Below are 26,122 nucleotides of genomic sequence, written 5' to 3'. Positions count from 1 at the left end.
GGATGGAGGGGTAGGTTGTTGGGGAGACACAGTGATAGCGGTGGTGGTGGTGGTGGTGGTGGTGGGGAGGGGTGTGCTGTTTTCTGACTGCAATCATAGTTTCAGGGCTTTACAGGATAGTGTGGCGCTTATACTGGGCTCTGATAAGGATTAAATCACCAAACTGGAGTTTCTTCATACACACTGCTGACCTCTCATGCTCAGATGACAACGCAGAACATTTGTCAATCTCAGTACTGATTGAGTCCAAAAAAAAACACAGGTAGCATTGATGACACCTTGTCTACATTGACCATATAGCACAAGCACAGGTTTTATTTAAAGGCACCTTTCATTACAAGTCGCCTTACGTCATATAAGCTCAATAATACAATAAACACCAAACTGTATACCTTAAGAAAGGTATTAAGAAAAATCTATGTCATTTTCATGACGTGTTCTTAAACTGCAGAATTGTTTGGTCGTGTTCTTATGATGATGAATCCCATTGTCCTCGGAAGTTGAAGCACGTGCCAGGTGATCCTAGATAAACGCCCCACCAATCCCCATAAAAGGGCATGAGACTACAGGGCTGTGTGCACACAGAAACCACACACAGAAATTGAAAATAAAAGTTGAGAGAAGTCAAGAATGTCAAAAAGAAAGTCTAAAGAGAGTGGAGCAATGGACTCCAAACGGAAAATACCCTCAAAAGTTCTGAAGTGGAGGTACTGCTGCAGGAACGAGGGACGAGCTGTCATATGTAGTAGCATCAGTAGTGGATATAAAATAACAGAAAATGCATGGGATGCTTTTACTCATTCAGTGAATGCTGTATCCGGAGAAGGGCACACAGCTGGTGAAGTAAAAAAGTGGTTTGATCTTAAATCTGAGGCCAAAAGAATATTGCCAAACACAGAAGAGAGACGCTGACCACTGGAGAGTTCTCTGAGCTGGACCAGCGCATAGGGGCCATTATAAGAGAGACAGCACTCACTTTCACAGATAGCCTCAACACTGGCCACAATCTCAGAGACACTTGAAGAAATTCAATAATAATAATAATAATAATACGAATAAAGATATGCACTGAAACCTAATTCATTTTTAAGTGATGTGTTTATTTCATGAAATTAATTGTGAGCTATAAATACTCACACTTTAAAAGTCAAATTAATTTTAAAGCCTTTATTTACACACAAGCAATTGATTGCTCTCTAACTTAGCAAAAGCAAGTCTGTTGTCTCAGGAGTGGGTGAGGACGCGCATCCTCTTGTTGTTTGTGTTTATTTGTTTAAAAGACTATAATGCTTTCTAAAATAATGAAAATAGTTATTACAAATATTATAAATGATAAAAAATATTATTTTAATTTAATTATTATTATAATTATTTTGCACAAACATGTCAACACTCCAATGTGCATGAGTGTGCTCTTGAGTGTGTGTAGATTCTGACCTAAGAACTAATAACAAATAAGAGAACATTGGTGAATGTCAGAATCTTTGTGAAAACTGTGTAAGTGGAACTTTCTTCTTAAGAACGGTTGGTGAATGAGGCTCATTTTTCATTAGAAAGGTTACTGTCAATATTGGTTTCAGGTGGTTTGAATAACTTTAATACTGGGAAGGAGAGTTCTAGTATTCCCTTCACCTGCACTGATGATATTTGCATAATATGAGGTTTCAGCTATTGAGAGAGTATTTTTGCAGTGGAATATGTGATCAAAATACATCTGTTTATGAACAGCAGGTCCAGTCTTGGTGCAGAGCTTCTCCAGGCGCTGACCTTAAACCTTGAGCTACCATAGGTCAGGTGTGTAGCAGGGAGCAGTATGGGTAAATGAGATAACCTGTGTTTTCCGGAGGGGCTAGAGTATCAAGTGCAGAAAATACACTATGATTGTAGTGGTCTATTAGATCTGGGAGTGAGGAGGTGGGAGCAGGAACAGGGTTTGAGGTAATGAAACTGCTGAGATCTTCTGGGTTAACATGTATCTAATGTTGCAGTATGATATGATATGATGCTCCCTTGATTTACTGAGCGGTAGGTTGGTGTTGAATAACACAACTTTATGGTCTGAGATGGGTAGTTCAGCAGAGGTGATATAATATGGTGTGATGCCGGAACAACAAACTAAGTCAAGGATACAATCCTTGGTATGGGTTGTAAAGTTGACATATTGTGTTAAATGAAAGCAATATCTAACATTGCCTTGAAATCTTTAGTGAACATATTGTCAGTGGTATCAAAATGAAAAGGGGTGTTTCTAGGATTTGAAGACGTTTGGGGCTTTGCCTGGACCTCTGTAAGAGGGTCTGGGTGGGGATCCTCCCCTGTAAAATTTTCCTGATAAATACGGTCTATTTTGATGCTTTTTTATGCACTCTGGTATCTTATTTACATTCAAAGAACTTGTCTTAATCATTGAAAAATTGGCATGTGTACCTCAAAAATTGTTGTTTACATTCCAGATTAATCATGAATTGTGATTTAAAAAATATTAGTAGTTGTTAGTAATTAGAATTAGCACTGAGTAGAAGCAGAATACTTCACAACTGCTATCATTAGAGAAGGAAAGATATAACAAAATAACAATACTGACTTATGGGGAATTAATTTGCTTAATTTGCTTGGCTGAAAGCCAAATCAAGACAACAGTTTCACTTATAGATGATTCAGTCAGATGGATGATGAATCAGAATTTTGTGGCCTAATGACTGACACTATCTTAGTGCTGTGTTCACAGCAGTTACTGAGTTAAACAACCTTTTAACAGCTTAAGAAAACATGTTAATAGAGTTGTTGTGTAGTGTTAGTGTCTGTATTCAAAGATCTGTAAGTCCTTTTATAGCAGGGTTTAATCTTGTGCTTTGTCATTTGTTTTTTTAGGATGTCGTTTAGTTTGGATAACAGATTGCGCCTTTAAAATATTTACAGAAAAGTAGTTCATCTACCTTAACAGTTTGTTCTGCCTCCTGCTTTGAATGCGTTAATGTCTCTCCATCACCTGATGCCTGGACTGCCTCTTTGTGTTTCTCTTTCCTCCCTTAACTGTTTCTTTAGATCTTGAATCAGTTGCATCTTCTTTTTGAATCAGTTCTTCACTTTCTCCTTGTTTGTGTTTCAACACCATTAACATTACATCCTGCAATTCTTCCTCACTTCTGTCTCCTCTCTCTTGATTCCTTCACTCACTCTGAAGTCTTCCTTTTAAAAGTCTGACAGAGCATAAAGCAGAAATTTTACTTGTCTGGCAGGTGTTAGTTACAATAATAGTGGGCAAATGACACAATGGGAATGCTTTAGCAGTTTAGCTATCCAAACTATCAAGCTACATTAACATTACTGCAATGTAATGCATACAGCACCTTGGCAGTAGTCTTGTTTTTGTCCCAGTAGGTACTATTTAAAATGACAGTGACTGGTGAGATAGCCAGGGGAGGTTGGCTCTTTATGTGGGAAATCAAGTAAAATAACTCACAAAGGACTATTGATTGCATTCCACTTTATCTTCTCAATACAGGGCTATTCGGTTAGTGTACTGTGTGGACCTGTTGATGTGCTGTGTGGCAGCACTCTAGCTATAACAATGTATGATGTGCCACACACTGTACTAGTTTTCAATTATATAAATGCAGTGGACAAAATAGAGGACATGTACAAACATGAGTAATGCGGTGACATGATACATGCAAATGTGTGCATGTGAGTCACAAAACACAAAAAAGGTGAACAGCTGAAACAATATGCAGACGACACCATTGTTCCTAAAGGTCAAGAACGAACATCATTCAAAGAATCAGCTTTGCAAAGGTTTTATGAGGAACGAAATGCGTTCAGCATCTTTGTTAGTCTTCACAGATGCACACAATGCATTTAGTGAGAAACGCTGAACATAACTGTGCTTGTGAACGTGTGTACAAGCAAACTCCACAGGGTACCTTTAACAGCACTCATCCTTTAGAGAAAAGTTCCAACATGCCTGACATGCTGACTAAACATGCATACAGTGTCTGTTCCAGAAACACACTTGACATTTTACATTTACACTTATTGGTATGTATTTCAGGTGCTATCTAAAAAGACTCCTAGTGAGTGCAACAGGAGAGTAGAGTTCAATTCCCAGATCACCAACACTAAAATTATACCCATATCAACACACAAACACACACAGCTGCTGTTTTGAAATCCATCTGACATTTAAATGTGCATCTCCAGCAGAATGTACAACTACTGTTCGTTTACACGCTCACGTGGCTGCATGAGAGCGGTGCATTAACGTGGGTTTGAGAGTCAGAGTGATGCCCGCTTGTTGTGTAAGAGTGGAGGAGGACGAGGCAGAGAGGTGCATCCACACAGTCATGATATGAGTCTGAAAAGCTGGCTGTGACATTTCTACCTGTTTCCTGTGTGTGCCCTGCTGAGTTTGGGATGAATGTTGATTTCACTGGATGTAAATTCTGTGATGAATGTTGATGAATGATGTACAGTAAGTTGTATGAATCTGAGGTTTCACTGCAGTAAACAGCCAATCTTGTTGCTGCAGCTGGGTGTGTTTGTTCCTTTCTTTATGGAATCTCCCATGGGTGTTTCAAGATAAACAGTTGGTGGTACTAATTCTCCACTCTGGTGCCAGTGAACCATTGTAGAAGAAGAGGGAGCAATAGTGACGTAATTTAAAGAGAGACTTAAAAAAATTTCTATGGCACTTTAGCATTTTGTTTTTATTGATACACCAACTTTTCCACCTCCGCTGAGCCTAAAACCTTTTTGCAATATTTTGAGTTTTTTTCGAGTGTTGAGTTGTGATGTTTCCTCTCAGGTTTTTATCATGCGCAAATTAAAAATGCCCATAAAAAGGTGGATGGAAATACACTTTATGACAGATGAGAGCCTACCAGTGGTCCTTTGTCAGGTAAATGCAAAAGAAAAAAATGGGCTTTTGCTTTTAGGCTCAATTGTCAACTTGTTAAAATTCACAACTGAAGACAGAGATACTGTTGAAAGTTCCAATAGTCTCCAAAATTCCTCGTAATCTACTCTGTTCTGGAGAGCCTCTGGAAATGACACACATACTGATAGTCCCTATGATGTTACACTGATATTAAACAGAGAAAAGCATCAAAAAGTTAGTGTTGAGGTGCTAAAACAAAATGTATGTTACTATACGATATATGTTAAACTAAAACTAATTAACATGTGGTAAAGCCTTGATGCACAAATGTAATACTGTAGTTACTATAGGAATAATTTCAAAATATTAGAGACATTAGAAATCCCATAAAAGAATGTAAAGTATGGTAAGCCCAACAGATCTATATCCCTTACTCACATATTTATAGACACTTTTCTGCCCCTTTCAGGACAGAAAAAAAAACAAACAGATCAGTGACGCATTTAGACTTGCTCTTGTTGTTCTGTATGGATATTTGCTGTAAATGGAATTGGCTGAACAAACAAATTGTGACACAAAATATTAATGTGAGGGTTTAGGAGACATATTTCATTATTTCTAAAGGAATAGTTCAACGTTTTGGGAAATTCACTTATCCACTTTCTTTCCAAGAGTGAGATATGGAGATCATTTCTTAGTCGGGACATTGTTTGCCTAGGGGTTAATACTTGAAGCAGGGGAAATTAGCCTGACTCTGTTCAAAGCATAGCCTGCATATGAAGATGGACATAGAGAGGTATGACGTAACCTGTTATTTTGCATTGGGGCTAGTCTGAAGCACAGAGTTGCAGCTTATGGTTTGCACCATCTTTTTTTTGTGTTCGGAGCCCCGACCTTCCAAATAGGGAGTGCAGGGTGTTGTCTTTCATGCTCTGGAAACACGCCCCGCTGCCTCAGACTCAAGCTAACGTTAGCTTACTGAGAACACCAAGCTACTTTAGCGGCTATGGGGCGGCTGTGGTTCAAGAGGTAGAGTGGGTCGTCCACTAATCAGAAGATCGGCTCCTCCAGTCCACATGTCTATATGTGTCCCTGGGCAAGATACTTTACCCCATATTGATCCTGATGGCTGTGCCATCAGTGTGTGAATGTGTGTGAATGATTAAGTTTCCTCTGATGGGCAGGTTGGGACCTTGCATGGTAGCCACTGTACTCATTGAGCGTATGAATGTGTGTGAATGGGTGAATGTGATTCGTAGTGTAAAAGCACTTTGAGTGGTCGGAAGACTAGAAAGGCGCTATACAAGTACAGTCCATTTACTTTAGCTAAATTATGCTAACAGAGCAGGTATTGTGATCACGTAACATAAACTTACTGAAATATTGCGACAATAGTCTGACTCAGTGCGAGTCCTGGAGCCGGGGAGAGCAGCAGGTGAGCCAACTGTCAATCACAACGGTCAATCAACACCTACACAGCAGACATCAAAGCTATTATAAGTCTTCAAATCTTATTAACGGAGCAATAATTTCCAAAATGACCACAAGCACATTTATTGGAGGGACTGAATTTAACGCTTGAGACCAGAATGACTTGTTGAAAAAAGTTATTGACTTAGCATTTCTAGAGAGACAAAGACTTTCTTTGAATGGGAGTCAGTTGGAACATCTAGCGGTGGTCGATGGTATTGCACTTTGAGGTACTTCTGTACTGGCTTCAGCCTCAAGCTGTGGTAGTTGCTGCTTGCTTCCAAGTTAAAAAAAAAAATAGATCTAGACCGCTAAAGCTCACTCATTAACATGTGGTATCTCATTTACTAAATTTGCACACAAAGTTATGTAGAAGAAATGTTGACAATTTGTGGTTTCAGAGAGAGTTATGTTAGAAGTGTTTTTTGCATTTCTAGCATGCAACTCCCCATAATATCACACATTGTTGTTTTTACATTTATTACATTTCAGTTTGTGTTATGTTAATTATTTTAGCTGTGTTGTGCATTTTCGGATTTTAAAGAGAGCCAGGCTAGCTGTTTCCCCTTGCTTCCAGTGTTTATGCTAAGCTAGGCTAACCACGTCCTGACTCCAGCTTGGTACTTAACACACAGACATCTCATCACTTTCTCAAAAAAAGTGAAGATGAAAACTATTTAAAATGATCTCCACCTTTTTAGTCTTGTACAAACCACTGCTGCTCTTAACATCAGGACATACAGCTGTACCATACAGCTATGAAATTAGAGGCCTGAAACTGGGTCAAAGGACTTCTGATGTCTATTAGAAACCTCAAAATCCCACAATTACACTGTCTCAGAGAAGCTGCTGCAAAAGTTCTGGTGGCAGAAAAAAACACCAAAGTCAAGTCAGAATCTTGGTAAGAAATAAGTTAGTTTATTTGATCAGATTTCGTTCCAACACTGTTTTAGCATCAAACTGTGTAAAACAAGAGCTGCGGCATCCAAACACTGCAGGATCATCTACGGCTATAATTTCACAATATGGAAATAACATTTATGTCTAATTAGGCAGCAGGAAAATGAGACACTTGATTTTTGTTCATAGTCTTTCTCTGTTCTGTTGATAGTTTCTCTCCACGGTACATTTTTCAGAAATAAACGCTGGCTTATTTAACATGTTGGTTTTATGAATAATAAACTTCACACCTCATCAACTTTGTGTTTTTTTGGTTTGTTTGTTTATTTGTATGTTCTTTTATAGGAATGTGAAATAAGCTGGTATTTCTTGCAGCACACACAAGAAAATAATTACATTCGGTTTGTTTACTTTCACTTTCATCTACCTGATGACACAACATTTTGTTCCTCAAAAGAAACACACAGTGAAATTAATAATAGTTGATGGGCTACACATGGAAGATTAGGGCTGGAATTAATCATAGACATAATAAAGCATAAAGTTTGCGGATCAGTAGATACTTGTCAAAATGTAATCCTGGAAAGAAGGAAGAATAAAGAAAAAAGTTTGAGACAATTTTAGCATATCAGTCAAACTAACTTTATCCCCCCAAGCACATCTTTGTCATGTGCAAAAAAATCATTTAATATCAGCAAAAGCCAGCAAAGCTTAAACAATATCTGTTAAATAGTTCAATTATTACATGAATAAATTAATAAAATATATCTGCAAGCAGCGAGCACAAAGGCCAGTCTTCGAAAACATGCCACACAGTTGGCAAGTTCAATTACACACCTAAAGATTTGAACCCTGGACCTCTGCATCACCAGAGAAGGTGACTTACTGACTGCACCACTGGGGAGACATGGTTGCCACACACCTTCTTACAACTTGAGGCAATGACATCACATGTGCAAGATGGGTGTTTTTGTCTGTTTAATCTTAAAAGAATTCACAAATATATAACTGTTGAGGATACAATTCTGAAAGAAAATCACACGTTAATCCATCTTTTGTATTGTCAAAGATTTTGGTGAAATTTGTTCAAAAATTGGATGAAATTGAAAATGTGCATACAGTACAAATTACAGTAAGACAATGAATATCACTGTGGACTCACAGTTTGACACATCTGAACACCAACTGAGACATGTAGTGTCTAAAGAATGTTTGTTTTCATTTTTATAGCATTTTAATGAAGACTTGTGGAGATAAAGATGTGAATTGATTTCGCATATTTTGAAAAATATAGAGTGACGGACATCTGAATTGACCATAGGTTGCAGTGAGGCAAACTTGTGCTGAAAAATTCAGCTCTCTAGGACCTATGGTGAACTTTAAATGATTTTTGGAAGTTTTTGACTGCAATATTGATGAAAATGTGAGTTTACATTTATAAACCACTGCCCTTTTCATCGATGTCATGACCAAACTTTATACAATGAATTGAACATGACCGTAGGACATGTTTAAAAATTTCCACTCAAATCTGCACAGCAAATTATGAGATATAATCTTTTAACATTTGCGCTGCCCTCTATTGCACAATTTCCCAGGACTGTGCAGCGAAGCTCAGACCTAGCATCTGAACATGTGCACCAAGTTTGGTTACAATAGCTTGAGCCAATTTTGATTTATGAGCATTTATGTAAAATGGAACTTAAAGACACAGGTTTAAAAATGAATCATTCCAAAATGGTATGGAATATAAAAAATCTGAGAAACAACTTTTTCCAGCTTGGTCAAGATATGCTATGTGCCAAATTTGATGCTGATTGCTCAATATTTGAAGGTGGAGTTGAAAGAGTGAAAAAATAGATTCAGGCAAAATTCAGAATGGTGGAGCCATCCACAAATGGACGTGGCTTATATGGATAGATTCGTCTGGACCCACAAAATCCCGGGGGGGGGGGGGGGGGAGAATTTTGTTTGTGAAACGTATGGTCCAAAAGTTATAGGCCAAAACATAAACTTTGTTGCTATAGTGCCACCACCTGGCCAATCAGTATCATTTTTTTGTCTGACAAGTAGGAGAAAATTCCAACCCCTCTCCAAAGTTTAGGAACGTTAGCTGTTACAGTTTCTGAGACCCACATACTTTCAGTGCAGAAGAATAATCCCAACAGATACCGTAGTAATAAGTAATAATAAACATCAGTTAATCAATTGGTGGCTGTTTAGTTCACTTATGTTTCAGGCAATCTTATTTATACTGTGTATGATTACTAAACATGTAATTCCATGTTCACATCATATGGGATGGATAGTAGAGATGGGAAAGAATTCCCATGTTATTAAGATGTCTATGAAGATTTTCAGTCATCCAGGTCATGTTATCCAAGGAGGGTTAAATCGAGGGCAGCTAGACTTGGTTGAAGAGTCAGTTCTGACTGATTGGTGGGGAGTCTCCGGTATTTAACCTCTGTGGTGTCATTACTAAGGTCATTGATACCACTTGGTTCATTAGTGCACCTGGCTGTTGTAATGACAGTCGTTAGAGTCACTTGAGGCTAAGTGTAAACACCAGTTGTTTGAGTTGTCAATGAGGGCAAATGTGAATGGTTGTTATGTCTCCTGGGAAGGAATGACAGGACAGCACTGTAGGAGGGGGATGAGTGATGTCATAGACCTCCTCCTGAGGGATGGTTTCTCTACTTCGAAACCTTGACTACATCCACACTAATACATTTTCATTTTAAAATGCTTTTAAAACAAAAACAATCTCCATCCACAAGCATTTTAGCACTGTTTCAGAAATAATCTCTGTCCACATGACCATTCACGTACATTGGGTATGTGTGTGCCAGTGTAAACAGGAAGCCAATCTTGCAGATGTAGGCAGTAGTAGAATTTAACTGCACACCAGCTGCTATCATAGACAACAAGGTCAGCAACATCTATAATTCATTATCCATGTTGGTAGTTAAGGCTGATGTCGTTTGTTTTCTTCCGGAAAAGGTTCATTTGATAGGGGCATGACTTGTCATGTCAATTTGCCCTGTGCAATGTCAGGAAGATCAGACCCTACCTGTCTGAGCATGCATCACAACTCCTGGTACAGGCTCTCGTAATATTATTGACTAATGCAACTCCTTACTGGCAGACCTCCCCGTATGAATGTTGAAACCTCTGCAGATGATCCAGAATGCGGCAGCACGGATGGTCATCAACCAGCCCAAAACAGCATATGTCACCCCGCTGTTCACATCCCTCCACTTGCTCCCAGTTGCTGCCCGTATCAAATTCAAAGTCCTGACATTCGCTTACAAAACAGCAACTAAAATGGCTCCTGCCTACCTGAACTCCCTCATTCAGGTCTACATTCCCTACCGCTCACGATGCTCTGCCAATTAAAGGTGCCTGATACCACCACCACAACACATGGTGTTGCTAGCTAGACTTCTCTTCTGTAGTTCCCTGGTGGTGGAACGAGTTACCAAACTCTGTTCAATCCGCAGACTCCCTCTCAATTTCAAAGGGGAGGTATTACGCTTTTCCTTATTTTCAGACATATATATAACATCACAATGTCGGATGTTCATGTTAAAAGTGGCCGACGTGTCAAATAACAAGCTTAACATATGTAGCAGTAATCCCAGTGAGCAAAAAGCAGCAGCTTCAGACTGCTCTGAACGCTCGGTTTCCAACGGTTTTTTCTACTTTCTGCCCGCAGTGACATCAGTTCGTGACGGATTTCTTTATATGGACATCTGTTACGTGCACAGCGTGTGACTTCGCTGCTCCGCTCTGGGAGTAGTTACGCCAAGCCACGACTCCATTACACAGCACAGCAAAGTAAAATAAGTAGTTTACCTGTTGGAGGTGTGCTGGTTGTCTGCAGCTCTTCATAAAACATCTCACTGTGGCTGTTTCTGCTTGTACTCTTCCTCCCTGCGTTATTTCTAACTGATCCACTGAACAAATGGCTCCAAATAGCTCCATATGTTGTCGTTTCAAGCGTTTTTTAGCGCTGCTAACGAAGCTCCGCTGATTCAGTGAGGAACATATTTTTACTTCCTGTAAATTCTTCACAATAAAAGTCTCTCACTATTAAGTCATGTAAAAGCTTTTAATATGAAGTAATAAAGCAGGAAATGTTTGGTTTGCATTGACGGTAATACGTAAAGCTGGCCAATCAGAACAGAGTGGGCTCACCAGGAGGGGGGCCTTAAAGAGACAGGAGCTAAAACGGAGTGTAAGAGAAACTGTATATATTGAGGGGCTGCATAAAGAGCCAGTATAAGATAAATAAAGAGTTTTTTGAATTTTGAATTGTGCTGAGCTACTCTAGTGGAGTCCAAAAATAAAAATTCAGAGCTGAAATGAGCATAATAGGTCCTTTTTAAGAAAAGCCTAAATAACCAGCTCTTTCACAAACATCTCTACACTTGATGGACTGAAGAAAAAAGAAAAGACGAAAAAAAATCTGCTTCTATGCACTATATGCATTACCTCTGTGCCACGCCTGTTGGCACCTGCACCCTTGTTGGATTCGAACTTAGCTTTATGGCACTTATTCCGTTTTTCTCTCTTCACTAGACCCTTGCCTGTGTTGCATCAGCTCTCAGATGCATGTCACTTTGGATAAGTCAGATATAGTCAGAGCTTCTCAAAGAGGAGTTTGTGCACCTTGACAATCTGCTGGACACCAGGAAGCAGGTAATTATTTCCGATCCAGTCCCCCCCCCCACCCATGCTTTGGCAACGCGAAATTCAGCTGTCGACACCAAGTTCACATCTGGCTAAAGGGTTACTGCAAGAACAGAGATATTGCCTTTGTTGATAATTTTCCTGCCTTTTTTAAATAGGCCTCAATTTTTTAAACTAGACAGCCTCCATCAACCAACATTAAACTGCCATTGCACTCCTGTAAGTCCATCTGACTGCACCTTCCTGGGCTCATACAGAATTCACTCAATATCCCCCTCTAGCTTCCCTCCAACTCCCACACCCATGATCATTCCTGTCAGAATCACTGACAGATCTAACAGACCATCTTCAGCATGGAATATTCGGAATAACTGTAGAAACATAAATAATTTAATTCCAGTTACGCTTGTTTCCACATCTGGGCATTACACTTCTTTACCTCTCAGGATGGTGCTGGTGAATGCTCAACAAAACCTTTGTGCTAAATGACATCATCCTGTCTAAGAAGTTCAACTTTTTGTTTGTGACTGAAACCTGGCAGAGGAATATGGAACATACTCCCCTCATTGAGCTGTGCCCGAAGGATTACACTTTTATCAGCTTGAATAGAATTTCAGGCCACGGTGGAGGACTTGCTGCCGAGTTCAGAAGCCATTTTAGTTGTCAGTTGGTGAGCACCGGGTCTTTCTTTTCACTTGAATTACAAGTCATTTAAGTTGAATGTGCTAATCCCTTTTATGGTATTTTAATTTACCATCTACCCACCCAAAATAGCTCCTTTTTTTAATGAATTTAGTGATTTTTTTATCGTCTATTCTCAAGCTATCTAGATTTGTGCTTCTTGGTGATTTCAACATTCATATTGATAATGACTCTGATAAATTTGCCTCTAGTTTTATTAATATCACTGAGTCTTCAAAATCTCACTCAACATGTAACAGGCCCTGCACACATTAGAGGGAATACCTCTGGACCTTGTTTTTGACTCTTCATTCAAATCTTTTATCTGAGGACCTTTTCATTTCAGATCATAATTGTGTTTTATTTGACTTGTCTTTTAAGTTCGATATTTTACCTTGTGAGGTGAAATTAACTCTCACATCCATTACGATCTCTCTCCAGCAAAGTTTGCTGCTGCTTTTTATAACAGCCCTATTATTATGTCCAATAGTGATGTTGATTCTCAGCTACAATCTTTTAATGAGCACTTTTAGTCTTTTACTCCTGGATAAAGTTGTTCCTAAAAAGACTAGATTGGCTTCTCCGATTAATTCCTCCCCTTCAATGAACAACAGTTCATTCATTCATTTTAAATGAACCTGTCATACAATAGAGCATATGTGGAAATCCACCCGTCTACAAATTCACTATCAATATTTAAAAGAACTTATTATGGATTTTAACTAAATGGTTAAGGATGCCAGAGCTACATACTTTTCTAACCTTATGTCAAATAGTTGACATAATCCTTGAATCCTGTTTGACACCATCAGTTACATTGTCTCTGCTACATCACCTGCTGTTACAATTAATTCAGTTTATGAGTGCAACAACTTTCTCTCCTTTGCTGTTGGTAAGGTAAATGACATACGAGCAAACATCATTCCGTCTTTTGTCCCCAACACCTTGCCCTTCCCGACTAACAGTCCCAGAGAGTTTTTCTCCAAACTCATTGTAAAAGATTAAAAATCTGGTTCATACAATGAAAACCTCTTCTAGTCCCCTTGACATTGTACCCACTTCTTTGTTAAAAAATGTTATTGATTCCATTGGTCCATATATAACCCTGTTCAGCCATTTCTCAAAAAAACTAATCTGGACCCTTCTTTGCCCCAGAACTACAGGCCTATTTCTAAATTACTTTTTATAGATAAGGTCTTAGTTGATAAGCAGCTTACAGCTTACTTAGATGAACACAACATTTTCAACAAGTTTCAGTCCGGTTTCCATCGGTTGCATTCAACAGAAACAGCTCTTCTAAGAGTCTCGAATAATCTGTTAATGCAGGGTGATGCAGAATGTTCTGTATTGGTAATGTTAGATCTCAGAGCTGCTTTTGATACTGTGGACCAATGTATATTGATTGAGAGGTTCAGGCAGTGGGTGGGCTCTGGATTGGTTCTCCTCATACCTATCAGACAGGACCTTCTTGGTTACAGTTCATAATTATACCTCATCAACTGAGTCTTTGTTTTGTCGTGTTCCCCAAGGTTCTGTCCTGGGCCCATTGCTGTTTACATTACTTCCACTCAGACAGTCAATAGGTCATTTTAAAGGTGTCTCCTTCCATTGTTATGCAGACGATATTCAATTATACATTTCGCTTAAACCTTATGATGTCTCAAAACTGTTTGTTGTACTGAACTGCCTCAAGTCTTTAAAATATTGGATGTAAGATCATTTTCTTTTGCTAAATACTGATAAAACAGAAGTTTTAATTTCTGCTCCTGATGACATTGTCCCAAAGGTGATGGAAAGTCTTGCTTCTTTATCTTCTGTTAAACCTACCCTTCCTAATCTGGGTATTTCTATGGCCCAGGCTTTGAATCTTGACAAGCATGTAAATTGTTTGGTTTTCTCTTGTGTCTACCAGCTGAGAAACATTGCTAAACTCAGGCCCACTGTGTCCATAGCTGAGATGGAGATGATTACACATGCGTTCATTTCCTCCCATCTTGATTACTGCAATTCTCTTTTCACCTGTCTTAGCACGACATCCCTGAACCGCTTACAAGTAGTTCAAAATGCTGCTGCCAAGCTCCTGACCAAATCCCCCAAAAGGTCTCATGTAACACCAATCCTAATGTATTTACACTGGCTTCCCATCAATATTAGAATACATTTCAAGATCCTTGTAATCATGTTTACAGCCTTGCATGGTCAGACCCCTGCCTACATTAAAGAGCTACTGCAGCTATATGACACTGGTAGGAATCTGAGGTCCTTGGATCAGGGTTTGTTGGTTGTCCAGGCTCTTGCTCCAGGCTCAAGACAAAAGGAGACTGTGCTTTTGAGGTTGTAGCTCCTAAAATTTGGAACTCTCTCCCACTGTGGACACCTTTAAAAAAAACAGCTCAAGTCCTATTTTTTTTAGACTTTTGATTCATTTGTTTTGTTTATTTCTGTTTTTGCCTTGTTTTTTTAGCTGGATGTCTGCATTTAATGTCTGTTGCATTGTTTTTGTTTGTTTTTATTGTGAAGCACTTTTTGATGTATGCTCTTTAAAGGTGCTATATAAATACAATTATTATTATTATTAGGAGTAGTAGTATTAGTATTGTTATTATTATTATTATTAATATGTGAACATTTTATTAAAATTAAAATTTATTTAATTTTCTGACATATCACTTTCCACAGCATTTACATTTCTCTTGCACTTGTTCTTGTTAATCTTCAATTCATTTACTTCTTGCTGTAGAGTCTATTTGGCATTATAATGTAATGCAGCATACTGTGTTTCTGCAGAGGCATCCTCAGTCAGTTGGGGGCGCTCTCCTCCAAACACAGTCCTGTCCCGTGTCCTCTGGTGTGTTACAGCTAGAACACCAGTGAATGCCTAATGCGCTAACAAAGACAATGACACTCAGAGGGTGCTGGCCATTAATCCACTTAGACTTTTTGCCGTGTGCATTTCCACGATTACAGGGGCGGGTCAAATTCTATTAACCGTGAGATTTGAGTTTTTGCCTGAAGACAGGCATGCAGATGGTGGGTTACTATTCTAACCACAGGCACAAACAAGAATTGCTTTTATTTTACAAAACCCAAGAGTCTTGCTTCTTGGAGAGGAACATGGGTGTGACGCTCGGCTGTGTGTGAGATTAGTGCAGCATATGCATGTATATGGCCTCTTTCTGTGTGACTGGATGGAGATCAGATAGCTGTCGTCCTCCATATGGTACTGCAGTCAGTGATGAAGGGGACCAGGCACAGAGAGGCAAGCAGACAGTGTCAGTGGGTGTGTGAATGGGTGGGAGTCAAGGGTGTGATTTCTGCTGGTGATGTGGTGACAAGACATTCTCTGTTTTCAAAAGTGTTTTAGACTCCCAACCACTACCCGCTGTAAGGTTACCATTTGAGGGAATTGCTACAGTCTTCTGTCACTGCTCAGCCATCTTGATTAAAATCCGATGCTATCTATCATCAAAACTCCATGAACAGAAGCAAAAGCACTGGGAAGCACCTCTGAAGCAGCACTTTATTTCAGGCTGTTTAAAATATTGTCTGATGTCTTGGTGTTGATTGACTCCAACTCCACCCCTGATTACACCCTTAACAGAGCATAGCCTAAACCAAACTATATGACTGATGTAGCTTGGCTGTTGGTTAAGTCTGGTGATGTTCTATATTTTTTCACTGTATACAAATCCTATGAAAAGACCAAAACCAACAATGAATGGATACTACAAATATATCACCTGATATATCAGGCAAAAATGTTTGTAGCATCAATTGTTGTGCAAAAACTATTCAAAACACATCAATGAGCCACACTGTTGCACTGGGTGCCATGTTCTTTCATTACCATGAACACACACACTGTAGTTTATTTTGACTCAATCCCACACACACAATCCTGGTGCAGGAAATACTTCAATACATCATTGAAAATAGTCCCCAATAAAGGCACTATGTTTTAGATACTACTGTTTTAGGAACTTTTTACAAAAAAATGAATATATATTTGTTATTTATGTATTTAGAAGGAACCAATGATTGTAGATTTTTGGTGGTCTGGTCTGACACCAGCCTAAACATCTGTCCCATCTACTTCTGAAACTCAAACCTAACTCATGCCCTTTGTGGAGGTTATTAATCTTATAAATCAGTGATGCATTAATGAGCTCAACTTGCATATAGCAAAAAGGAATACACTGCAAGTACATGTTTAGGAGTACAATCCTAACTTAAATTACTTTGCCAGTAGAGGTGAGAAGTGGGAGAAATTATTTTGGGCATCCAGTGTCCTATTGATTTTTTGCATAGACAATGTTGGGAGTGTTTCTGAGGCTCGGATAGACATGAAACTCTCCTGGTTATATCATCAGTACAAAATATGAGCACCCATTGATAAACTCTGAGGTTCAAAGTTAATTCTTGGAAACAGCGGTTCAGAAATAATACAATATTACTATTACTACTAAAATATGTAAATTTGAACATATACAATTCCATGGCAACTGGCCAACTTCATCTGCTCATGAAGATCATGTGAGCTGATCAAAAGCTCCAGAACAGCTACTAAATGGACACTTCTGGTGAGACAGTTTTCTCAGTTTAAGACATCATTGTGAGAGAAAATTACTTCTAGAACCAATGTCTTCTCCTTCTTCAAAACTTCAGTATTGTTTACCTGAAGTTGCCTATATGGCCACCATTTGTGCCAATTTTCTTTGAAAATGACCACTTTCATGCAAACCTCATAGGTACTCGCTTTGGTCAAATAGCATTTCAATCAATAGACCCTCACAAGGAAAACAACAGCTCGGTCAATAGACATTCACAAGGAAAATGACAGTTCAGTCAATAGACTCTCATCAAGAAAGCTTGAGGTTGGCTCTTTCAGTCTGGTACTTTCAAAACACTGTAGGTGCATGAGAGATGTTTATACTTTTTTTGTGATATTTTATGTTTAAAATGGATTTAATTTTCCTTATGTCAGGGTAAAATGGCTTAAAATCAGCACACAACATGTTGGGACGATAGAACTATCCACCTTCATGCAGGATAATGTTAATTATTATTATATTCTGTTGTTGAATGTTGAATGTGATCAAAATGTGTCCGAATCAGTTGATGTTAAGGTCTGTCACAGGCGACAACAGAAAACTGCTGCATCGTTGAAACCTACTGTTCAAAACAAAAGCCTCTAGTTAATGAGCTCTGAAAGTCACCATGAAATTCTTGAAAAAAAACAGGAAGCCTCCTGACTGTGTTCTGGAACAATCTTTCAAAACACTGAGAGCTGCTGAATAACACAAAGCATCATACTGGATGTAATTTGCATCAGTTGGAGGCACTGGATGTGTTGTTTGCATCCATCGTCAATACTGCTGAAGGAAAATGGGAAGTTAAAAATAAAAGCAGCCAAGCATTGTCAGTAAGTTTCCAAGGCGATCATAAAAAATGTTCGATAGAATTGATGACATGCCAGCCAACACAGTGGGATGTAATGCATTTTAAACAGATGCAATCATCTTAGATTGGCCACTTTGTCATCAGTGTTGAATCTGGTAATTGCTGGCAGCTCAACTAAAAAAGAATAATCAATATGAAAGAGGGCGATGAAACAAAGAGAAAATAAGCAGTTTTCCATAAAGCAGAGATAAATGTAACCCTTGCACTGAGCTGGACGACCAAGACTGTATTTAGAAGTGTGTGTATGCGTGTGTGTGTGTGTGAATTACTCACAGACTCTGTCGTAGCTCTGCTGTATCTCTAGATGTTCCCAGTGATTGAAGATTCTTCTCTAGTGTGACAACTGGAGGAACAATGGAACAAAAACATTTAGAGTATGTGCCGCACTCACAAACACACTCACGCACTTCTGCCAGTAGGGTGCAATTTGCCGGGGGGGGGGATATCCCCTTCTCTGGTCAATATATCCCTGCCACTGCTGAGTTATTTTTATCCCCAGTGGGGACAAATGTATCCCCCTCAGTGATTTATGCTACTTCACCCATAGACCATATAAAATATCTAAAATAAAAAATAGGCAAATAAAAAAAAATCTAAGCACTGCGACGTGAGAACTGTCATCAGTGCAAACAATAAAATCAGAAATTGATTTTCACTGTCAGTGCTTGCATGACAATAGAGATGACATCATGCCTAGGCTACATGATGACGCAGTAAATGGACCAGGGGTTTCCTCCTTCCCTGCTTATAGATTTTCAGAGTTGTGGGTAAAAGAGGGGCGACACACCAAAGGTGACCCCTCCACAGGAAAGGAATAAAAAGAAGCCAGAAGTCCGTCATCAAAGTAGACTGTTTTCTTAGTCTGACAAGTAGACATCTACTGTAGCCTATTTATTTTTATGATGACAGCATGTTGTGTTATTGCATGTTGTGATTATTTTCTATTCAATATTGAAGTTTGCTGTGTGCTACGTATGGGGCTGAATTAACCAATGACTTGCAAGAATGCGATTAAGTGTATTGGCACGTCTGGCCAAGTGGCACTGTCCACAGTACTGAAAGGAGTGTCAGGTGATTTAATTCTGCCATGTTAAATAAGCATGCAATCTTTTGTTGTGTTATACATGATCACATCTCCTATGTGTCTGCATGAGGAAAGGACAAGGCATGAACTTGACATCACATCGCTGAGAGTGAAAATATCACACCACTTGATGATTTAAAATGTTTTTAATGGATTAAAAAATTTCTTGAAAATGCAGTGGTCAATTTCAAGTTTTGTAATTGTTTAATTTAAGTTTGTAAGTAGTCTGTCGTAGTCTGTATAGGCTCACTGTGGTTCTGATTCAACCCCCTCACTGCCCACCAGATTTTTTCACAAATTGCACCCTGACTGTATGTTCAGTACATGCAAGTCCTGATGAGTACTTTATTCTGTAAAAGTAATGCAAGTCTTAATTGGATTCAAATAATTATTAAAAAATGAACTAACTTAAAGTCTTAACTCTTAATTGTGATATACAGTATATTCTGTTATTTAAGGGACCATCTCAAAACTTTTTTATCCATATCTCTTTTAGTAAGTCAAGAATGGACACATGGAGCTCTAATGGCAAACTAGACTAGCCTAACCTAACCTTACCCTTAACCCTAACCCTGAACCCTGAACTCCACTTAGTAGTTTTATTCTTAACACTAATCCAAAACCATAATTCTGAACTGAAATGTATCCTGAATTTAAACCTGGAACTAATAACTAATCAGAACCCTCATATCGAGCTTTGATCTGAAACTACTTTTAACCCTAATTTAAATTTAGTGCTACTTTCAAAATGCTAAACTTACCAAAACTAAAATTTAAATCTGATACTAATAATAGTCTGAACCCTGGACTCAACCATAAATCTTAAACTAACCTTAACACATTAAATTTAGCATTACTTCTACTTCAGACCAAAGCCAAGATTCTGAACTAAACTTAGTCCAAATTTAAACCCAGTACTAACGCTCCTCCTAAAACGTATTTGAAAAAGAGGAGGACTGGCCAGAATGCCCTCGGTCAAAGGGTGTCAAAGTGGTTCTCTCAAGACAGCACCACAAGAACAAATGCACACACACACACACACACAGTTTTACTGATGAATGTTCATTTTACCGTTGGCGTTGATCTGGAAGATATTGGAGGAGGTCTCTTGAAATACATCTTGCAGTTCTGAGGGGCTGACCTGTGTGGCTTTGGAGAAAACATGATATCAGCAAACACTTCTCAGCCCAGTGGAGCGTGACACTGCAGCAGACACAGAGCTGACCACACACACACACAGTGACAGCATGTAGAGACTGCTTCGATGAAATAAAAAACATAAATATATTCAGGTCTGAACATTCTCATCGCTGAGGGGGATATGGGTAAGTGTCTGACTGTCTGTCTAGTTGTTTTGTTTGTGCTTTTCTTGTTTGTCCATCACACTTGATATCTCAAAGGTCAAAAGTGTAACATGCAGTGATATTTATTGAATTCCTCCCCCAGCAGAGGGCATTATTGTTAGCAGGAGGCATCATTACTGTTCCCTTGCTTAACAATAGGCCATCTGAAAGCGACCACAACTAAGTTGTTGCAGTTTGTTCTTTCTTTGTATTTTTCCATCTTTTTTCCTAATGATTATGTGTGAAAGGGGTCGCTTATAGTGACAAACTCACAAAGAATTATCACAAACTCTGCAGTACCACCCATTTTAGTCTGGCTGGCCTGCAAAGTTAAAGACTAGCTAGTGAACAGGAAATTTACGTTATACAGGCTGCATTCAAAAGTAGCCCTGTGTTAAAACAATGCAAGGGTCTGCGTTGGTGGGGGCCGGTTGTTTAAGGTACCGGTGAGACAATTAAATACAATCCATGTGTTTAAAGGCTTATCAGATGCCAAAACACTGCAGAATGGTTTGTAACACTCATGGACATGATTCTTCTACTCTGGAAAGTGATCACAGCAGCGACTATTTCATCTTTACTTGTGATATTTGCAAGGTAAACAGTAGAAATACGGAGTTCACATTACTAAAGTAATCCACCAAGAATATGGGCTTCTATGTATGTGATTGCCCAACGCAGTGCCTTACCAGATAACCTTGCATTGCAGCAAAAGTTTAATCAGGTTACATTTTTTTGCCAGACGACCCTGCATTGCTAATATTTTTTCTCAGGAGATGGTGGAGACCAAAACAGAGCTAAAAGGACAGTGGAAACTGACCTTTATCAAATGAATGCAAATGAATGCTAATGTAAATCTGTGCCTGCTGGATGTGTAAACAGGCGACAGTCATGTTTCGCCATGTTTTTTCGTGGTCCTTTCTAGTGATACTTCTTAACTGTGGTGGTGGTGGGAGGGAAACGTAAAAAACAGTTTTATTAAAGGTATTGAAGAGTTCACATGTTCTCGCTCCTCTGAACATGTATTATCTGGCTCCAGTAACTGACACAGATGGCGATGAGCAGTAAACCCACATCCCAGCTGAAAAATGTCCCTTCAGGAACCTATAGTGGATGCTATGTCCGTGTTCTTCAACATTCTGTGGTCATCTCTCACTGCCTCTAACTGAGGCTGTCAAATTCCAAAGCTGCCTTGTACAGCTTTAAATCACACAGTAATCCATGAGGGTTTACTTATTTATTTCTTTTCTTAGTTAGAGGCTAAGTAGTCCTTGCTGTGATGCTTTTGCACTGCACTTCCCAGATTTTACTTTGTTGATCAAATAATATGAGGCCTCAATGCTGTGACATCTTTTTTCCATAAAATATTCTGAACTGAACATGGTGTGAAGATTTTTCCTTTGGGAATGTGAGGTACCTGGCACCTGAATAATTAAGTAATACAAATTACACATATTCTAGGTAGCACTGTCTAGTACTTAAATAATCTTTTAAGTCTATTACTGAAAAAAGACAGTGATTTGATGTTAAAGCATGTTTTAATTTAAGTAATACAGATATTTGAATAAATGCCACATAATGCAGACCTTTTTTCAGCCACATTAGCCCCATGGCTGTGGGATCACAATGTTGGACGGCTTAGTCCAGACTGAAATATCTCAAATATTGGATGGGTTACCATCATGACGGTTTGTACAGATCCCAAATGATTTTGGGATTATGCTGATATTTCATCTGGTGCCATTATGAGGTTGACTGTTTTGGTTTTGAGTGAGACATCCCTACTGTTAAATGAATTATTATGAAATTTGGCAAAGGCATCCAGATTCCCCAGAGGATAAATCCTAATGACTTTGTGACCCCCTGACTTCATCTTGTGTCACCAGCAAGTCAATATTTTCAATAAGTCTGTATGATATATTAATTCAATGCACATTATTAATATCTACATGACCCCTGAGCATTTATAGGTACCTCACAGCAATCAACACCTTTTGGTGTGCTCAGAAACGGCTCTAGGATTTTGCTTTCCTCTTGAACACTGTATCCTCTGAGACAACTATATGCTTATCCACTTGTGCTGAGCCAGAGTTACAACAAACAAACCCTCCCTGCTGAGGCTGGCAGGCAGACATCAAGCAGCAACTACTACAACTTGAGGCTGAAGCCAACCCTCAAGTACGGCCACTGGATGCTGGCTCCAATAGTCACCCATTCAAAAAGTGTCAACTTCTCACTAGAAATACTAAATAATAAGTTCTGATGAATATTTATTTTGTTTGTGTGGGACCTTTAAAGTGTGTCTGATACTTTTGACTTGAGATGGGCATATCAATGTTACTACTTATCTAATTTAACTGTTAAAATATGATTGTCTATAACGTTAGAAGATCCAAAGTTAAACACTTAGGTGATTTTGAAGTACCATTGCATAGTGACCATACAACATTCATTAGCCTAACTCTGTCATAACATTTAAAAATTCAATATGAAGTTCTAACCTTATCAATGGAGGACAGTATTGTCACATGTAATAAAATGGAATGATAATAATAATAATAATAATAATAAAACTCTCTTCAACAGACTATGGCACAGCTATTAAAGTTATACTGTTCTTTAAGCATTTTTATGAGATACCAAACAACATTACATGATTTACATCATGATTAGACCTTTAAATCAAATGAAATTCAGATTTGGCTCAGATATACAGAGGGAGACTCTATGAATGTCCTTCAGGACATTTTAGGCTTTTTGTTCAGGCCATAATTTAGTTATTGGTCAAAAATGGTCTCTTAGGAGGTCTCTTTAATCTCCATTTTGTCACAGTGTTTAACTTTGGTCAGTGTCATGTTGTCACACCTCCACTTGGGAAAGAGGTCTGTTTGAGGGTCTGGGGTGAGACACTCAGCCATGTCTCTGTAGAATTCACCTCCTCGCATTTGAATGAAAGAAGTGTTGTTCTATCACATGGCATTAAAGAGTGTGGTGTCCTATACTCCGTCCATAAGATTTGAGGAAGCTTTGATGATTGACAGCCATGACTGACAGTTGGCTCACCTGCTGTTGTCTCTGGCTCTGGACTACAGACGCTAGGCTATATTTTGGTAAGTTTAATGTTATTTGATAACTATGTTTTAGGATAATTTAACTAAAATAGCTTATGTTAGCCCAAGTGTGAACTGCTCGGTGTTAGTAGTAGGGCATGTTTCCTTATTTGGAAGGAATTGGCTCCAAACAGAAAAGATGTAATGTAAACAGAAGGGCAGTCCCACTAACAAAATTCAAAATAGAAGATTAAAACTTGACATAAAATGATTGACAGATATTTTAATACAGGGACTAAAACTACACAACAACTATTGTTTTATTCAACTGTTGAAACAGTTGTTGACCTCAGTAATTAGTAGCAAGTAAAACTGTTAACTGTTGTAAGTAAAACTGTTCACTGTTGTTTTCTGTGCGAATTAGCCGTTGAGCTAACCACCTCACATTTACATTAATGTTGTTAATATATAAATGATGATTAATGTGAACTGGCCCCCTATAAATAAATAGTTATGATCCAAGATTTGCTTTTAAGATAGAGGTTGATTGGTCCATTTACACCTAAAAATCAGAAAAATAGGAACATCTGGGAAATTAAACACGTAGCAATCTGACAGAAAAGTCTTTTTACTATAAAACTTGCACTGCATTACAATATTTTTCCACTGTGGGCAAGATATTAGAAAAAACATATGGGAGCCCAAAATAATTGGCAGTGGTCCCAAGTTGGTTTGGATGTATTATCTATACCCGACAGGTGACTTGCACATATAGAGCCTAACAAAAGTAGTCATTTAAGCAACTCTCTCAATTCTCTGATGTTACAGTTCTGTACATTCCCAGATTGTCGCCTCTGTGTGTGTCTACATGCCTTTTGTTTTATTTAAACAATTGAGAAATATCATCATAAAGCGCATCAGGCCATGCTGACAAAGGGTACTATAAAAGAATAAATGTAGAGTTTAATAACTGCCACATCAAAGTTGCATTAATTAGTGATAAGATAGTAGCAAAATTGGCATGTACAGTAATTATATTGAAATAGCATGTTTTGTTATTATAATGAATAGATGTAGAAATTGAATGGACTTCAAAGGCGGGAGCCTCTAATGTAGAATCTAACTGCAGTGATGATGATAGACTGGACGGGGAAAAAGGCATGGCACTAAGCCACAGGCTGGCAGCAAGAGTGGTGAGTGCCGCATAAGTTATGTGGGCAGGGCCATTTTCCTTGTTCAAAAGCACGTCATTGCAAATGACAGGGAGGGTTAATGGCCTGGAGCCATTACAGCAGGCTGAGATCAACATCACGACCTGTGTAAGCTTCACACTCAAACCATCTCACCCACCCTTTTGTCAAGTAGTGCACCCGCAAATGACTGCAATTGGCAATTTTTTTCTGACATGATCAAAAGTACAGGGGTATAGATAAAATGTAGAGGTGTGAGAATGCTAAAGTCCTGGTGTTGCAGGAGAGCGGGAAATAAATATTGGCATGAAATAAAGAGAGAGACAGGCAGAGGTGAAGCCACAGACAAAGCAGTGTCACTTTTAATAACTTGTGGACGTTGGCTCCATTTCACACACGTTACTTTATTGTGTTCTGCACATACAAACTCTAACTCTAACAACAACCTCAAAATGCTGTGTTTACCGCAGTAACTACACCCCTGACTGATGTGACTCATAGACAACATGCCCCTTGGAACAATAAAATTATGCATGAACTTGCAATTAAATTAGTTAATCTGGGTAGACTGCAAGTTACCAACCATGTGGATTATTCTGCCACTATGCGCTAACTATACTGTATGTCCCAGATCCACGTTGAGCCCCTTTTTCAGAAGCTCACATCAAGGGGGCCATGTTTTTGGTGTGCTGGAGGAGGAAGTCTAGGGAGTAGGCTGTAATCTCTAGGATCCAGGTTAGTTGAGCTGGTAAGAGAAGGTGAGTGTACCCACAATGCCAATTTTAGTTGAGTTTTCACAGCAATAGAAGTCGTCAGCACCAGCTGAGATGCTAATCTGGCCACAGTTTCAATCTAGAATGCTATTTTCACAGCCTTTGCCAGAGTCAGATCATCAGGGAGACATTAGCATTTTATCTCTGACCTTTGGGTTATTAGTGTGCTCAGCCAACTAACAGAGGCTAGCTAAGCGTCTCAGGTTGGCTACATAATAGGCTTCATACCTAAATATGAGAGTATGGGGGAGTGAAATCTTCATGACATATGTAGCGGTGCTTCTGAGAGCCCTAAAAATCTTCTGTCCCTCACTGCCCAGGTTGTAAATGAGCATGCCTCCCTTCTGCTCATCACTAATCCAACAGCCACAAACGTTTCAAGCGATTTATGGCAGCAGCAGACTGTGACAAAACACTGTGAGTACCACAGCACCTTCAGCCACAACTAACATGGCTCAAACGCAACACAGAGCTGGACAATGAAACAGAGTGTGTGCAGGAAGAAGAACTAAATGCAGGGTTGAGAGACCTCCACTGTATATCACAAGTCATTAACTCCACTCACTGAGATATACTGACAAATTGTCCAGGTAATAACATGAT

General features: G+C 38.9%; 1 protein-coding gene across 5 annotated transcripts in view; it reads right to left on the bottom strand.

Moving 5' to 3' along the window:
• tsnare1 (T-SNARE Domain Containing 1) overlaps positions 1-26,122 on the bottom strand; it is a 218,893-nt gene that overhangs the window by 135,141 nt on the left and 57,630 nt on the right. For all 5 annotated transcript variants that reach the window (XR_006404418.1, XM_044358493.1, XM_044358495.1 and 2 more), the window contains exons 4-5: positions 20,235-20,312; positions 18,353-18,422 (exon numbers count right to left, since the gene is read on the bottom strand). Coding sequence is in view for 4 of the 5 variants with exons in the window: in XM_044358493.1 (XP_044214428.1) it covers positions 18,353-18,422; positions 20,235-20,312 (148 nt within the window). In the remaining variant the exon portion in view is untranslated. The remainder of the gene's footprint in view (positions 1-18,352; positions 18,423-20,234; positions 20,313-26,122) is intronic.

Source organism: Thunnus albacares, chromosome 8 (genome assembly GCF_914725855.1).
Source record: "Thunnus albacares chromosome 8, fThuAlb1.1, whole genome shotgun sequence".
Taxonomy (NCBI): domain Eukaryota; kingdom Metazoa; phylum Chordata; class Actinopteri; order Scombriformes; family Scombridae; genus Thunnus; species Thunnus albacares.
Note: the sequence above shows the minus strand (reverse complement) of the source record. Positions and strands in the feature narration are given on the sequence as shown.